General features: G+C 41.5%; 2 protein-coding genes across 2 annotated transcripts in view; both read left to right on the plus strand.

Annotated features, from left to right (window-relative positions):
* Positions 1-1,222, plus strand: part of MTO1 (mitochondrial tRNA translation optimization 1) — a 30,242-nt gene extending 29,020 nt beyond the window's left edge. Inside the window, exon 13 of the transcript XR_014024490.1 lies at positions 689-1,222. The gene's annotated coding sequence lies outside the window, so the exon portion shown is untranslated. The remainder of the gene's footprint in view (positions 1-688) is intronic.
* A 2,505-nt stretch (positions 1,223-3,727) lies between these two features.
* On the plus strand, positions 3,728-16,529 carry CYS1 (cystin 1; the record flags this gene model as incomplete). Its single annotated transcript, XM_081345341.1, is given in 5 exon segments — positions 3,728-3,773; positions 5,365-5,477; positions 5,479-5,916; positions 13,227-13,273; positions 16,178-16,529. Coding segments are annotated over 5 exon segments (741 nt in total). The 3' UTR covers positions 16,275-16,529.
* Positions 16,530-16,995: the final 466 nt, after the last annotated feature.

Consider the following 16,995-nt stretch of genomic DNA (forward strand, 5'->3'; position numbering starts at 1 on the left):
GAAATAAGCTATTTTACTCTCACAGACTTCAACAGAGACATGCCCCCCTCCCCGTAAATGAACAAAGAAATAATTAAAATCCCAAGCAAAATCAGTTTTAGCTCCTATTAGCCTGATTTAACTTTACAGAAAACAATCTAATATGGCTGCAGCGGCAGAGCAGGTAAAAATGAAGCCTTTTCACTAATCCAATCGGGTTTTGTTGACCCGTGCTATGATTATTCACAAGCAGCAACATTTCTAAAAATGTATATATATTTAGAATAGAAATATAAATTTTAATATAATGCCTTCCAGATCTGAGTTTTGAGTTATCATAGAAGAATTCTATGGATTATATGCAACGTTGATATTATTTTTAAAGATCTGAATTTTGTCTCAACTACAAGTACTAACATTTTGCTTAGAGGCATATATAAATTTCATTGAAAACTAGTAAATGATGCTACAATGCAAGACTGATAATAGATTGATTTAGTTACCTTGCTTTTCAAAATGTGGCTTTTTGGTCATTTTGCCAGAACTACTGCAAAATGCTTTAGAACAAATAGTCAGCATGCAGCCAACGCGCATTTTAACTGGATATGACTGCAGCCACTGACTGTATCCACACTAAGATTTATAATACTTAGTAAATTCGCCTCCTCCAGTTTTGTCCTGAGCTTTTCAAAATGTTTTCTTTTGGCAGATCTGTCTGCAGAAATACAGAAACCACCAAAGAGAACAAAGTGAGTAACCAACTCTTGTGTGTGAGAACCTGTGGCAGGAGTGGGGACACAAAGGCAACCCTCCCTCTGCACCACACCTGACCCTTCCTATTTAATAACCAGTCTTAAATTTCAGTGTTGTTTGTGGGTTAATATGTAATGTCTTTGGGGAATATTGTTTAACAGCACAAGTGTTTTTCCATAAAAATACAACAAAAGCAGATAGAAGAACTGAGATGCTTACACGAGAAGGAGCTGGCAGAGAAATGCTACAATAAGAGCTGTGTCATTCATTTCCCTTGCAATCCTGATTTAAGCCCCTCTTTTTGTTTGCATATCTATATTCGATGACTGATACACGTTTCCTGTAATTTCTGTGTCTTAGTTGGAAGAAGAGAACAAGCGCCTAGCCAGCGAACTGGCCTGCTTCTAAAGGAGAATAAGGAGCCGAAGAACTAACTAAAACTAGATCCAGAAAGCATTATTTTAACTTATTTATTTATTTATTTCGATTTATATACCGCCCTTTTCCCGAGGGACTCAGGGCGGTTTACAGGGCAAATTAAAAACAAAAGCAATTTATTCATCTTGGCTGTATGAGTTCTAATTCTTTTGTTACTTTTCTTGCCATGAGATGCTGACAGAGAGGAATTGCAGGTTGCAGTATTAAAGTACAAGTATGAAAAGTACCAGAAGGCAATCAGCTGACTCACCACTGTAATTATCTTACATTATAGTAAGAAATTAGAACAACCTCTGTGAGATTTTATAATGTATTAATTGTACTTGCTCAATTTCTTTTAACAGGAGGTCTCAAGAGAGACGGAGAGGAAAAGAGACCTTAGGAGAGCTCAGGACCAAGCAATCGACACCGTCTGCTCCCATCTGCTGTCTATACCCTACTCAGTGAGAAAATTGTCGGTGAGTTTTATCCTTCTGCTTCTGGGAGAGAAATAGACATGTTTCAATTGATGACTCTCTATCCTGTTCTAAAATATTTGTTTAACAATTTTCAGCCACTGCAAGAAGCCAATAGGAAGAAACAGCTGATTGCATCTGAAAGATAACGTTTTTAAGACATTACATGTTTTTTTTCCATAGAAAATTTATCATACATTTGGTAGTAAAAATCAAATCAATTTTGCAACACAGTGGTTATTCTTTTACAATAGCTCAGGGTCAAATGAAAATAGTTATACAACATTTGGTAGTAAAAATCAAATCAATTTTGCAACACAGTGGTTATTCTTTTACAATAGCTCAGGGTCAAATGAAAATAGTTATACAACATTTGGTAGTAAAAATCAAATCAATTTTGCAACACAGTGGTTATTCTTTTACAATAGCTCAGGGTCAAATGAAAATAGTTATACAACATTTGGTAGTAAAAATCAAATCAATTTTGCAACACAGTGGTTATTCTTTTACAGTAGCTCGGGGACAAATGAAAATAGGTGACTCTATCGCGGTCAAGAATATGAGGATTCCCAAACCACAGATTGTAGTAGAGATGGAGTAAGTGATTTGATAAGTTTTTGTTTCATTCTGAATATGGTCAATATTTTCGGGGAAATACGGTAGGAGTCATGGGGGGGGAAGAATTTTTTTTTGTCTGAATTTTTCCATGAATTTTTCTGAAATTTTCACATTCAAATGAGGCTATAACATTCTCCCCAACATAGAGTCTCCTCAATCCCATGCTTTGCAGTGAATTAGAATAACACAATAACAGGGTTGGAAGGGACCTTAGAGGACTTCTAGTCCAATCCCCTGCTCAAGGAGACCCCTTACCATTCCAGACAAATGGTTGTCCAACATTGGCTTGAAAGCTGCACACTGATTCAGTTATGTCTGGCACATCATCCAAGAATATCTAGATTTTAAAATACTTAGTTACTGCCCTTTATGCTAACCAGTCCCTTTAAGAATTCTGGTGGTGAATGCTAAACCCCAAACAGGTTCATTGCAGTACCAGAGTAAGACATATTTTGACTAAACACAAAGGAAAACTTAGTGATAAAAGCAATTGAAGAGGGAAACGAGTACAACAAACAAACACAGAGAACCACAGAGATACTTTCCTTTGAATGCCTGCACTGAGCAGGGCACTGGACCTTGTGGTTTGAATGACTTCTTCTAGGATTCAAGGTGGCTGGGCTACTTATGAACCAAGGAGCTTCTCTCTGTGCACTGAAAGCCATAAGTTACAGTTTGAACACTGGAAACTAGGGACCTATGAAGGGTTGGTATTCTTAATTTGGCTAACACCTGACACATCTGCCAACTAAGACCCAGCACAAAATAAAGGTAGTCCTGAAATCAAACCATTCGTTAATGACCACATGAAGTTACACAGCACTGAAAAATGTGAAAGTTACCACAGACGTCCCAAAATTCCATATAACCATTTCAAAGTTACAACAACTGCAGCGCCCCTGCGGCCATTCACCCTTAACGACCAACCCCACGGATACTGCTGCACCCAACCTCTCTCCCTTCACTCCCACCCTGCCAGGACCCCACAGTGCTTGGGCCTGTTCCCCACATACCCCATCACCTACTGCACTTACCTTTTGAAGCTCTCTGGACCTATGTTGGGGAAGGAGGGAAGGCTACATATCCCTGAGCCGTGCAGGGGTGACTGGAAGGTAGCCATTTTGTCTCACCTGCTTATGGGCAGGGACAAAATGGCAGCCACCAGACAAACTGCTTAATTTTGCTGCCTTAATAAGGTTTGCACAGCAGTGCAAAAGCTTCTGAATGCTGCAGAAAGCTTCTACAGTGCTGTACGGACCTTGTTAAGGCAGCAAAACAAAGCGGTTTGTCCCCCAGTTGGGCAGAGGCAACCTGAATGCAGCCGCCACTTCCAGAATCATGCCATGTGGCCACACAAAGAAGCAATCCATTGCAGCATTCTGGAAGGCCTTGGAGGTCTTCAAAAACAAGTGGAGGAGGAGGTTGTTTGGCCTGGTGGGGTGGGAAACAGGCCTAAGGGGAACCCGCTGGCAGTGGGAAAAGCCATGTGGGGACCCAAGGAGCAAGAAGCAGAACACAGAGTGTCTTCGGGTATGGGGGAGACCTTGGGAGGGCCAGGGCAAGCAGGTCTAGGCTATGCTAGGCCTCCTCCACCCTGAGGCATCCCCCACCCCGAGGCATCCCATGCTCTGCTTAAAGACCCACAAGTGTCATTAACAATGGGGAAAGCAGGGATGGGAGGCATTAGATGAGACACTTCACCTAATGGCTGTTGTGACATGGAAGGCTCCATTACAGTCGTATCTCGAGAACTACCTATATAAAGAAAGCCCCTTTTATTGATACCAAGCCCATGCACTCTAGTCTCCTTTCTCAGATTTTCTTCACTGTGAAGAAAAGAATGGAAAATGTATAGTTGCCAAACTCATTTCGGAGAAAAAAACACTTCTAATAGGACATGTCGACATAAATAGCTATGTGAGTTCTATTTTTAGCGAATCAGGTTATTAAAGCCAGAAAAACAGTATTATTCCACAGCTGGTAAAAATTTGTCCAGATCGCCTTGGTGCTTCTGTTTTCCAGCTCTTTTTCCAACAGCAATGATTTTCCAATGCTAATCTAGCCTTTTTTTTTCTCCCCAGAAAAAATGCGCAATTCAGCATAGCTGTTCTGGAAATTCTCAACTATATCAAAAGTGAACAACAGTCAAACAAATAGAAATCCCAGAAGCAAATTTTAATCTTTGGAATCCAGAATAATTGTGCAATTATATATTCCTCAAACATACCTCCCCCTCCAGATCTATGGTTTTCTTTGCTTGTAATAACAATCTTCTCATGCTTAAAATACATTTTCTTTTTGTTGTTCTTTGCTCCACATCTAAGCCCTCCTATTTAAAACAGAAAAAGCAACAGGCAGTCAAGGGAACAGAGTATTCAAAGGCACATTTATTCCAAAGAATGCTCTACTGAATGTAAATTGAGACACACAAAACGGCTAGCTATCATTGCGCAATTCACTTTGACAAACATGATTAAGATTGTGAACAAGCTGGCTAACTTTTAAAAACACAAACTACCTGGATTCCTGAGCGTTAACTACCGGTAAAAGAAAACATTGAGATATACGCTCAGTATCCCGTCACCAAATTGCGAAACGGTTCGTTTGAAAACCTTCCACAATACTTATTCCAAAAAGCCCGTTTATTTTGAATCATCGAGATACCCATTTTGTTACTGCTTTTTACTGTTTATAGTTAAATTAAGGCCAAGTACGGCCTAAGTCAGGGGTCTTCAAACTTGGCCCTTTTATGACTTGTGGACTTCAACTCCCAGAATTCCTCAGCCAGCTTTGCTGGCTGAGGAATTCTGGGAGTTGAAGTCCACAAGTCATAAAAGGGCCAAGTTTGAAGACCCCTGGCCTAAGTACAGCGTTTTGGCACTCCCTTCCCTTTTTGAAATCTAGCTTCATTCCGAGGTCACACCCATGCGGTTGTCCAAAACCAAATGCTTGGGATTGAAAAACGAGAGGGAACAAGAAAATTAAATACGCTCAAATACGTTTCCTCTCCCTTTACCACTTTGCGGCGGGGAGCGGGGAAGCGGCTGGAGATCTCGAGGTGGGCTTGGGGGAATCCGCAACGAACCCATTTAAACCCCAAGGAAAGCTCTTGGCCAAGCAGGAAAACAAGGAAAAGGAACGAGGCTAATAGATCCCACCCTCTTTGGCCACCGCCCGCCAGGAAGCCGCAACTGTTGGGCTTTCGAATCAGAACCATCTGGAAAGCAATCGGGAAGCAGCAAAGCGGCTTCGAGCAGTTGCAACCGCAGTTGCAAGCCAAGACACTCCCGCCGCTATGGGCACCGGCAGCAGCAGCAGCAGGGCAGGCAAGGCGCGCACCTCCAGCCCGCCGCGGCACTGGCGGGATCCCGGACCGGGCAGCTCCAGTCACAGCACCCCCTCTCGGCAGGGCCTGGCGGACGACGAGGAAGAGGCTTGCGTCAGGGCTGCGGTCCAGGCCCTCTCGCGCGCCCCCTCGCTACAGCAGCTTCAGCAGCCCGACTCGGACTCGGAGCTCCTGGACCAGGTGCTGGAGGAGTGCGAGGAGGACGGGCCCCAACTCCTGCCCACGGCCGCGCCCCGCCGGCCTCCGCGCCACGGCTCCGGAGACTGCCGCTCCCGCCCGCCAGAAGTTGGCGGCGAAGAAACCGCGGGCCAGCGGGAAGCGCTGGAAGTAAGCGTGTCGGCCGAGCGGCGGGCGGAAAGTTGTGGGACTGGGCGGGGCGTGAGTAAAAGGTCTGTGTGGAAAAGAAACTGGAGGTGAAGAATCCTTGGTTATTCACAATTGCACTGTTTGTGGAATACAGTTGGGATCTTACCAGTGCAAAACCTGTCGGTCCTTAGCCTTAATGAAGTACAGTGCTTAAAGCCATGGGAAGGTAGAACAGAATCAGGGTTGAAAGAGTGCAGAATTTATTTTAAGTTTTATTGATAATGCACTCTTAAGCATGGTTCCGGCCACTTTCTAATGGTTCAATGAATATACAGCCATATTTCCTCTGGAATAAGAAATTATTATTATTATTAAATGCAGTTCTCATCATCTCTGGCCTCCACAGTTGCACAGGCCGAGGCTGAAGTGAGCTGTATTCCCACATACTTGGAAGAATCTGCTAGAGGAAGGCAGATATAATTTAAAAACTTATTTATTTGAACAATCTGGCCGGGTTTGATGGGTTTGGGGTTGGGTCTAATTTTAACATAGTTTTAATCATTGTATTATATTGGGCATGATTATTTAATTCTTTTAACTTCTTTTAACTTTTGTATTTATATTCTGATATTTATTGCCCTGTACACCGCCCTGAGTCCTTCGGGAGAAGGGCGGTATAAAAACTTAATAAAACTAAACTAAATTAAGAGGTTGTGGCTCTTCCCCCCCCCCCCCACTTCCCAGCGGCTAAGAAAAGGCGGAGGGATGTGTGTCTTTATAGATTGGGCTAATGCAACACCTGGCATCTTTCAGCATTGGCTGGGTTGCTGGAAAGTGTTGGGCAACATCTGGGGACCTTCAGATTTCTTCAGGTAGTTCTCGACTTAAACTGAGCCCAAAATTCCTGTTGTTAAGGGAGATGTTGGTTGGTTGAGTTTTGTCCCCTTTTACGACCTTTCTTGCCACCATTGTTAAGTGAATCATTGAGTTTTGTCCCCCTTTACGACCTTTCTTGCCACCATTGTTAAGTGAATCATTGCAATTGATTAGTGACCCTTTTAAGTGAATCTGGCTTCCCCATTGACTTTGCTTGTCAGAAGGTTGCAAAAGGGGATCACATGACCTTGGACACAGCAAGGGTCATAAATATGAACCAGTTGCCAAACGTTTGAATTTTGATCACATGATGTTGCAAAAAAGTTGTAACTGAAAAACAGTCATACATCAATTTTTTCAGTGCCTTTGTAGCTTTGAATGGTCACTAAACAAACTTGTAAGTTGAGGACTACCTATATTGTACAGCCACCAAGCTCACGGCTGGTGAACTCTTAGCTAGTTTTCCCAGAATTTAAAACAGTCTCCCTGAGGGGCTACACTACTCCTAGTTTCATTGGCCTGTCCAAATTGTTTTCTTGGCACCAATACCAAAATGGTTTGCTGTTACCTTCTGGGTTGTTTTTCCAAGCCACTTTTGTAGTAGTTTCTAACCAAATCTGACCCTGCTTAAGTTTCTGCAGCCAAACATGGTTCTTCAAGATATTTCAAACTTCAACTCTGCCATTCTTGAACATAACCACAACTTTTGAAGCTAATGAAAATTGAAATTTGCTAATTCAAACTAATTTAGCCTCCCACTGAAATTTATTGTGAGCATAGCATAAATGAAAGGAATCACCTGTGCTATGTTTACTTCCTCAAATAAAATAAAGATAAATAAAAACACAAAATCTGGTTCTTATGTCCAAGCCTTTTGATGAGGGGTCTTCAAACTTGGCCCTTTTATGACTTGTGGACTTCAACTCCCAGAATTCCTCAGCCAGCTTGCCTGCCTGAGGAATTTTGGGAGTTGAAGTCCACAAGTCATAAAAAGGCCAAGTTTGAAGATCCCTGCTTTTGATCTAAAACAGGCTTGAAACAGGAAGTGGCAAGCCAATTATCTGTAGCCACTATACTATATTAACTTCTTTAATTTGGGGGAACCATCCAGGAATGTAAACCATCCAGCTGCCAGTGGAGCTTAGGACCGCCCCCGACCTCCGTTCGTTCCGCCGGGACCTGAAGACCTGGCTCTTCAAGCTCTCTGGCCCAGGCTGAGAATTTTAATTTTAATTTTAACTGGGGTTTTATTTGTTCAGGACGGATATAATTTTTTTAATCTGTTTTTAACTTTTGTATTTTTTGTTTTAACCACCCTGTAAACCGCCCTGAGTCCTTCGGGAAAGGGCGGTATATAAATATAATAAAAATAAATAAATAAATAAATAAATAAATAAATCATTGCAGATAAAATGTGTATTAAATTAATAAAATGGGTTACAAATAAAATAATTGCAAATTCGGAAGTCTGTGTGTGATGCAAAAGACATTTCTCATCTGCGGCACAATTTGGCCCCAGACTGGCTCAAACTACTGCTATAAGTTTCATGTTTATTCCAATTCCAAGTTTGTTTGACCCTCAATAGTTTCAGAAGATTATCTCTCAGATGAGGCTGTACTAAAAAGCCAGGATTCCGAGTATTGGTTGGAGCTACAGCTCCCAACTTTATCCCTTAGTAAGGATGCACCCAGTGACAGCAAAGCCTTACAGGTCGTCAGGAAAGCAGCATCACTAGAACAGCATTAGGTTCATGGCACCTGTTGACTCAAATTAGGAAAAGATTCATTCAGGAGTGAAGGATTCCATCCACAGAATAGGGGTTTGTAGTAGATTGCATAGTAGTTCCCTCTGATATGTTGCTGTGGGTTCTGAGTTGAGAAATTACTAGAATAATGTTGGAAAATGGACTGATCGTAGTTCCTTGTCCCCCAATTTTGTCTTTGTCCGCTTCCAAGAAGGTCCTCAAACTCTCTGGAGCTTCTGAATGGGCTGCAGGGAACCAAGAGGGAAATCACCTCTTGCTGATGGAAGTTTCCATTGATATTGAAGCTTTGAGACCCCACCAGGATACCATGCAATAGCAATGTATACTGTAAAGCATGAATTCTACCTTGAGTGCTGCTATACAACTTAATTTACCATCATGCATCTTGCTGTCACTTTCATTCATAGGCCATTTTTGCTCCCTAGGCCAGACTGAAATTGATTCAGTTCAAAAAGCTAATTACTTAATTAGAACAGTTTAACTCCCGAGACTTTCTTCTTTATGTTTAACAAAAAAAAGTCTCATTCCAGCCAAGCTGGACTCTTGGTAACTACATGACTACATAACATCTATGTTGTTTTCATGGCAACAATATGGAAGTAATTTAATATCCTGCATAGTTACAGTTATTCATATTTGTCATTTGGGAATATTTGGCATCCTGAAAGAAAAAGGAAGAAAGAAGCTAGTCACTTAGAAGCGATTCTGACTCATCACTGAGAGCTTATTAACCCTAAGTCTGTATTTTTGCCTTTGGGATGTAATTAATGCAGAAATGCCATGCTTTTGTTAGGGGAGATATTCCTGTGCCAAAGGACTCCTTTGAGGCCTTTATTAATCAACCAAATGGCGAAAATGACATTTGGATTTACAAACCAAACTAATATGCTTAATTTAGTTCTAGATTTTTATTGGCGAGAAGAATCCTTGTTTTCTTTTAGCAAAGTCCTTGTAAAGCAGTGCCCTCTTGTGGCAGCCTCCTTAATCAGTACTTGGTTCCATACTTTTATTACAAAAATCTGAATTTCTTGTACGAACCTGATACTCTAGGGATGCTTTCCTTAAAACTTCTGGGGGGGGGGAGAAACCCCAATCAATGCCTCAGCATTCCTAGGAGGCCACGTTCCTACTGCAATATGAATTTAAAGCACTATACACAAAGTTAGCTAAAACTGAGTATTCTTAACACAGGGGCTTATCCTATGCCGGGGTAGGCAACCTTGGCTCTTTTATGACTCATGGACTTCAACTCCCAGAATTCCTGAGTCAGCCAGACTCAGGAATTCTGGGTGTTGAAGTCCATGAGTCATAAAAGAGCCGAGGTTGCCTACCCCTGTCCTATGCCTTCCTTTGTCAATTGTTGTAATTCCTTGCCAAAACGTATTCCTCATATTTGCAAATGGGCCAGTTTAAACAATTCCGTTAGTTGGTTCTTCCTACCTATCCATTTCCCCAGCCAGCAATTGGCACATCACCAGCCAGCAGGATGCCTATTCTGCTGGGACTGATGATGTTACCTAGTTTGGGTAATGAAACATCTGCAAGAAAGCAAGCAAGCTCAGGGAGCACCAAAAACCCCTCATGTCAATCCTGAGATACAAATATTTTCTTTTATTAATACCTATTCTCATATCTAGGGACGCGGTAGGTTAGGACGCTGAGCTTGTTGATCAGAAGGTCAGCAGTTTGGCGGGTTGAATCCCAAGTGCCGCGTAACAGAGTGAGCGCCTGTTACTCGTCCCAGCTTCTGCCAACCTAGCAGTTCGAAAGCACATAAAAATGCAAGTAGAAAAATAGGGACCACTATGGTGGGAAGGTAACAGCGTTCCGTGCGCCTTTGGCGTCTAGTCATGCCAGCCACATGACCACGGAGACGTCCTTGGACAAGCGCTGGCTCTTCGGCTTTGAAACGGAGATGAACACCGGCCCCTAGAGTCGGAAACGGCTAGCACGCATGTGCAGGGGAACCTTTACCTTTACCCTTCATTCTCATATCAGGTGTAATTTGGTTCAAAGGGTAGGTCAAATTCCAAGGGTGAGTCTTTTTCTTGGCTTCTCTGTACTGATTCCTCAGCTTTTTCCTTCTACACACCATTTGAACACTTGATGGGCTAAAGCAGGATGAAAGGAAGACATAGGGAGATGGCCCCCAATGATTAAATCTGTACGTACCCACTTTTAAAATGTAAATTGAATTAAATATATCTTATCCTGGCTCTTAAGTAACTCAGCAACTCCAAAACAGATTCCAGGCCAGGCAGATATAATTAGACATGCTTAGGGACACCCTATGGCAGAAATAGCCTGTGAACCAGAGTCTGGTATTTACATTATGTGCTGGAGATAACTTTAGGCCAACTTGAGTTCTGGATTGCTAAGTATCTAAAATTGACCACTGCTAGCCTCATCTAGTACTGCACTAGGGAAAATGATTATTCGGAGAAGCTGATCTTCTCTCTTTTATGAACTTCTCTTTTTTTCTTTTCTTTGGCTGAAAACCAAGAAAGAGGAACCTCCAGGAAAAGATCCTGTGACCCAATCCCAAGGGATGGGTGGTGATAGACACCAGCTAGTGATCAGAGAGAAGGAGGTGAGCCTGTACTTTGAAACTCCTGAGCTGTGCTCTGGTTACTTGCATACCTTGTCTCCATGATAATAATAGCAGAAGACAATATGCTATAGATGTTATGCGCCTTGGAGGAGTAGAAGCACTTTGAGGAAGGGGTACAATTTCTACTCTAAGGCACAAAGGTATTTACAAATAGTCCTTCATTTACGATTGTTTAACATTGGTGAGAAGTTAACGGCGGTACTGAAAAAAGTCACCTGCAAACCAGGTCATCCTCGTGGTCACATGATAGTGATTTGGCAACCACCTCACATTTTTGATGGTTGCAGCGTCCTGCAGTCAGTTGATTGTGATTTGTGACTTACCCAGCCAGCTTTTGACAAGCAAAGTCAGAGGGGAAGCCAGCAGAGAAGGTCACAAATCTCAGTCAAATGATGTCTTATTGAACAGCTGTAGCAAAAGGTAATAAAATTAGGTGTGGTCATGTGATGTCACTTAAGAATGAATTTCCCAGTCCCAATTGTTGTCATAATTCAAGGATTACCTGTTATTATGCACTGAACGCTAGAATAGGAGATTGCACACTCAGGTGCCACTTTAAACCATAGGTGAACAAATAGACTGTGACAATAGCAGTATGGGCTGAAATGTAGTTTATACCTGCAGAAAATACTGCTTCTAAGAAAGCAGTGATACAGACTGCATGGAGCTTATTTTGTTATTTAGCTTTTCCATTCATGTGCTAGAGTTGTAACTTGTTTAATAACAGGTTCTGTTATTTTCAAACGCAGGTAGCAGAGATCTTCCTGGCCTACAGGAAAGAGGGGAAACTGGATGATTGACTGGTCTTAAAAAGATGTTACACTGTTCAATCAGTGTGCCTGATTTGTGCTTAGATTGTAAGCCGCCCTGAGTCTTCGGAGAAGGGCGGGATATAAATGGGATTAAAATAAAAAAATAAATAAAATCCAGTCCTAAGATATGGTACAGGTAGTCCCCGACATACACACGTTCATTTAGTGACCATCAAAATTACAATGACACTGAAAAAAGTGACTTATAGCCATTTTTCACACTTAAGACCTTTGTAGCATCCCCATGATCATGTAATCAAAATTCACTTGCTAGGCAATTGGTTCATACTTACGACCATTGCTATGTCTCAAGGTAATGTGATCACTTTTTGCAACCTTGACAAGCAAAATCAATGGGGAAGCCAGATTCACTTTACAACCACATTACTAACTTATCAACTACAGTGATTCACTTAGCAATTGTGGCAAAAAAGGTCATAAAATGGGGCAAAACTCACTTTTAAATTGTCTCACTTAACAACGTACATTTTGGGCTTAATTGTGGTCATAAGTCGAGGACTACCTATACTCTCTCTCAAATATGGTTAAAAAGACATTATCTTAAAGGCCTCTTTACAAGCATGCCCTGGCAGCATTATTTTTCTGCTGTCTCCCTGCAACATCATTGCCTTAATGATCTATTCCATAACCGAGTGGCAAAATCTGCCCTTCACCTCAGCAATGTGGAAAAAAGGCCAAGTAAGAATACAAACCATATGTGTGGTTTTAAGTTTCTCACAAGTAGGGTTGTTAATATGATTGTTAATCTGATCTCTGCGTCAGACATGGGTAGTTAAGAAGTTTGATATATAAATAAATAAAAATAACCCACATCATATTCCATTTTCAAGGACAGATGAACCTGATAAATTTGCTCAGTAAGGTAGACTCCGGTATATCTGTTTATCTGATTGGATTACCTGTCTCAGATTGCTGTCCTCCCATCATACCTACTCTCCTGTTAATTTCATATGATTTTAGGGTTTTTATTGGTAAGGTAATGATGCATATTCTTCAACTCAACAGAATTCTTCAGGCTTTTGCCTGTGTGAATCCCCTGCTCATTATCTTGTCTTAGAACTAGGAAAGGCAAATGTATATACACACATCAACTTTTCTAATTCCAGCAATGAGTTACTCACCTTCCTTGTCAAAAATTACTTTTGCTTTCAAAGATATATATAATTATGAGATTTACTAGCAGGAGTTAATCTGCATTTCTTTGTCATAGGCTAACTGGTATTATTATGTTCATTTGTTTTGCAGAGCTTCTTAACAAGATATACACCGGGAAGCAATAACTTTGCCAATCAGTAAGTTATCATAAATCAAATGTTAATAACTGGGAGTGGAGACAACATCAGTGTACTACTTTGCAGAAATGAAGAAGAGTTTTCATTCCTGTGTTTTCATCAGTTGTTCAACATGGTTCAGTAATAATTTTCTTCACATTTTTCTACAAGCATTTACTGTATGTAGGCAATACTACAGCAAGTTTTTTTTCTTTCAACGGCAGCTTAACAAGATTAAATTGTTGCTTTTCTTATTATGTCTCTCAGACTATCCATATGCTTATGGAAGAAAGCTAATGGAGGGACTGAATTTAATCACAATATTGTTTTCTTAATTTAGATATGAAATGGTCGAAGAAGACCACATGCATTGGCCATCCATTTGATTGTTGCTAGCTGCGAAGTCGTGTCCGACCCATTGCGACCCCATGGACAACATTCCTCCAGGCCTTCCTGTCCTCTACCATCTTCTGGAGTCCATTTAAGCTCACGCCTACTGCTTCAGTGACTCCATCCAGCCACCTCATTCTCTGTCGTCCCCTTCTTCTCTTGCCCTCAACCTTTCCCAGCATTAGGCTCTTCTCCAGTGAGTCCTTCCTTCTCATTAGGCGGCCAAAGTATTGGAGTTTCAACTTCAGGATTTGGCCTTCTAAAGAGTAGTCACGATTGATCTCCTCTAGGACTCACCGGTTTGATCGCCTTGCAGTCCAAGGGACTCACAGGAGTCTTCTCCAGCACCATAGTTCAAAGGCCTCAATTCTTTGGCGCTCAGCCTTTCTTATGGTCCAACTTCCACAGCCATACATTGCAACTGGGAAGACCATAGCCTTGACTATACACACTTCTGTTGGCAGGGTGATGTCTGCTTTTTAGTATGCTGTCTAGATTTGCCATGGCTTTCCTCCCCAGGAGCAAGTGTCTTTTAATTTCTTGGCTGCAGTCCATTTGATTATAAATCCTTATTGCTATAATTTAGATTTCTTTAACATTCTTTTTTCTTTTCATTCAAGAAGGAAACATTTTAGAATTGTTTTCTGAACATTATCGGTATATTTCTTCATTTATGGGTATTCTAATTATTATCACAGTTTAAAGAAGCTTTTCTGACATAGCATGACATTTCAATTATTTTATTCTTCCAGAGTAATTATTCTGCTTTTGTCTTGGTCTCCTTACCAACTAGGTCCCTGTCCCCATCATGGTGTACATATTGTTGCTGGCTGTAGTGCTTTGGATACTAGAGAGGGAATGTGCAAGAGACACCAGAATAAAAACAAAGCTTTATTTTAAAAAAATTATGGATACTTATATAGGAAAGCCTACAATGAGCAATTTTTACAATGTGCCTCAGTCGCTCTCAACTTTCCAAGGATATTGTTGTGAGTCTGTGCCAGCCTGTGGACCTGGCAGCTGAGCCCGGGGAATCTGGAGGAGGAGGGGTTTGGAGAGCCATCAGAGTCGGAGGGAGGCTCTGATGAATTACAAGACTCACAGAGGAAGAGCCTGGCCCCTCCAATCATGTTCAGGATGTCAGCTGTGTGGGAAAGATGAGTCAGACTCTGAGGACTCACAGATGGACGTCATTATAGACGCTCATAAAAAAGGCAGTTAATTAGAGCAGGTCAGAGGGAAACAATACGGCAACTCCAAGGGAGGAGGAGAAGGCATTGAGAAGCCACGCCTTAGGGCTGCTTAACAAAAAGGGAAGGTGTGGGCGGTGCTGGTTGCTGAAGGCAACTGTTTGTAAAGAACTTCAAGGGAATTATGGTTTGTTTGTTTTACCGGTGAAATTCTTGTTTAACTCCTGCTCTGTTTTGCTTTTTAAACCAATTTGTTGGAAAAGTATTCTGTTGTTTTTGTTTTGAGGAAATAATTATCAGCACTGTATATGAAATAAAAAGGGTTGATTTTTCCAGCCTCCTGATAAAAAAGGGATTGTCCTTGTGACGCAACAAGGACGGTCGTAGGCTGGGACAGAACAGATATCCCTTAGCTGGAAAAAGTCAAGAGATTCTAGTCCTAGGCAAGTGATGGCAAACCTATGACATGAGTGTCAAATGTGACATGCCACAATGTTTCAGGTGATATACCAGCATTCACCAACACCCGACACCTATTCTCAAAAGCATGCCCCATTCTCTCACAATTTTCTGAGACAATGGAGGTGATGTGAGAATGGTATGTACTCTCACGCAGCCTCTGGACCCTCCAAAAATAATGGAAGAATAAAGTATGCTTTTGCACGTTTGGAGGCTGCAGAGGATGTGGAAGAGGATTCGCCAAAGCCACTTCCAGAACATGTGACCCAGGTAGGCCTCAGGCCTATCAATACAAAGAGACCACCGCTTGAAAGTAAGCAACATGCAGCAGATGCTGGGGAACTTGGGGCTATGGGGGTAATCGCACTGTTCTCCAAGGTTCAGCTGCTTGGGGAATGGTGCAACACAGCCTTTTTGAGTGGCAACAGTGGGAATAGGGCTGAAGTCAAGGCCTGGGCGTCTACTTCAGCCCAGTGTGGCACTGCCACTGAATACTGCTGTTCAGAGCAGAAGGGAGAAGGGAATATAGAAAATTGTTTTTCTTTCATTTGGGGGTACAAGTAGTGACATCTCAGCAAAGTCATGTTAAGCGTTTCCTGAATTTTTGCCACATTGAGCCCAAAAGGTTTGCTATCACTGCCCTAGAACAAGCACATATTTCCTCGTTCATGGCCCCTTCCAAATCCTGTTGTTCCCCCATGTAATGAGTTCCATTTTGTTTAAATTAAATGATGTAAACCTGTTCAAAAACATTGTGAGAATTAGATACACAAGCTAATAAAAAGGAGAAATGGGAAGATAACATGTTGCTAGCTAAAATAGACCTTATTTTAACTTGTTTTATTATTTTCGGTCCTGATTATTGCTTTCTCACATAAATCTGCAGGTTGCCTCTCAAGAAGGCAGAGAGACAGGCCAAGATATCCTATGACTGCTCTGAGGAGGAGCTGATGGCAACAATAGAGCAAGAGTACTGTCGCTGAAGCCACTCACAGCTATACCAATATGACCATAAACAAATTTACCTGGGGGCTAGGTTATAAAACTACAGTATTTCTGAGAAAAAGTCTACTAGCATGGCATGCAAAAAGACATCTCAAAACCCTGGCCAGAGAGAGATACAACTACTTATCTGAACACTTCCTATGGAGCCAAATGGGAACTTACTCTGTTCTTTATGGAAAAGGGAAAAATATCAGTTATACACAAATATTCTCCTTCCCCTAAAGCTTGAGGTGTGAAGTACTGAAAGAGCAATCATTTGTCCAAGTTTTAATGAAACTACAGTAAATGTCATTCACTTTGGATGGTCTTACTGCATATGGTCCTACTGCAGAATATTAATAATAATGATAACAATTCCAATAAATCAGTAAGACATTAATTAATTACTCCTGCACCAAAGTGTTGGCTCATGTGGCCCATCTTTATAATACTGGTAATGCCACAGTGGCTAAATGGAAGTATCCTTAAGAAAATCTCAGGATAGCAAAAATCATTTTGCCTGAGCTAACTCCCGTGTGATCACTTTAGATGAGTAGCCAACCAACTTTGCTGGTCACTTGCGGAGAATCACATAGGCTGAAGTACCTCTTTACAGATAATATGTAACAAAAATGTTCCTTCTAAATGACATTCCTGTCAGATGTCCACATTCAAAATGGAAGCATGAACAAAAAGATGGTATTCCTAAAGACGTTAGCG

The sequence above is a fragment of the Vipera berus genome, assembly GCF_964194415.1.
Source record: "Vipera berus genome assembly, chromosome: 1".
Classification (NCBI taxonomy): domain Eukaryota; kingdom Metazoa; phylum Chordata; class Lepidosauria; order Squamata; family Viperidae; genus Vipera; species Vipera berus.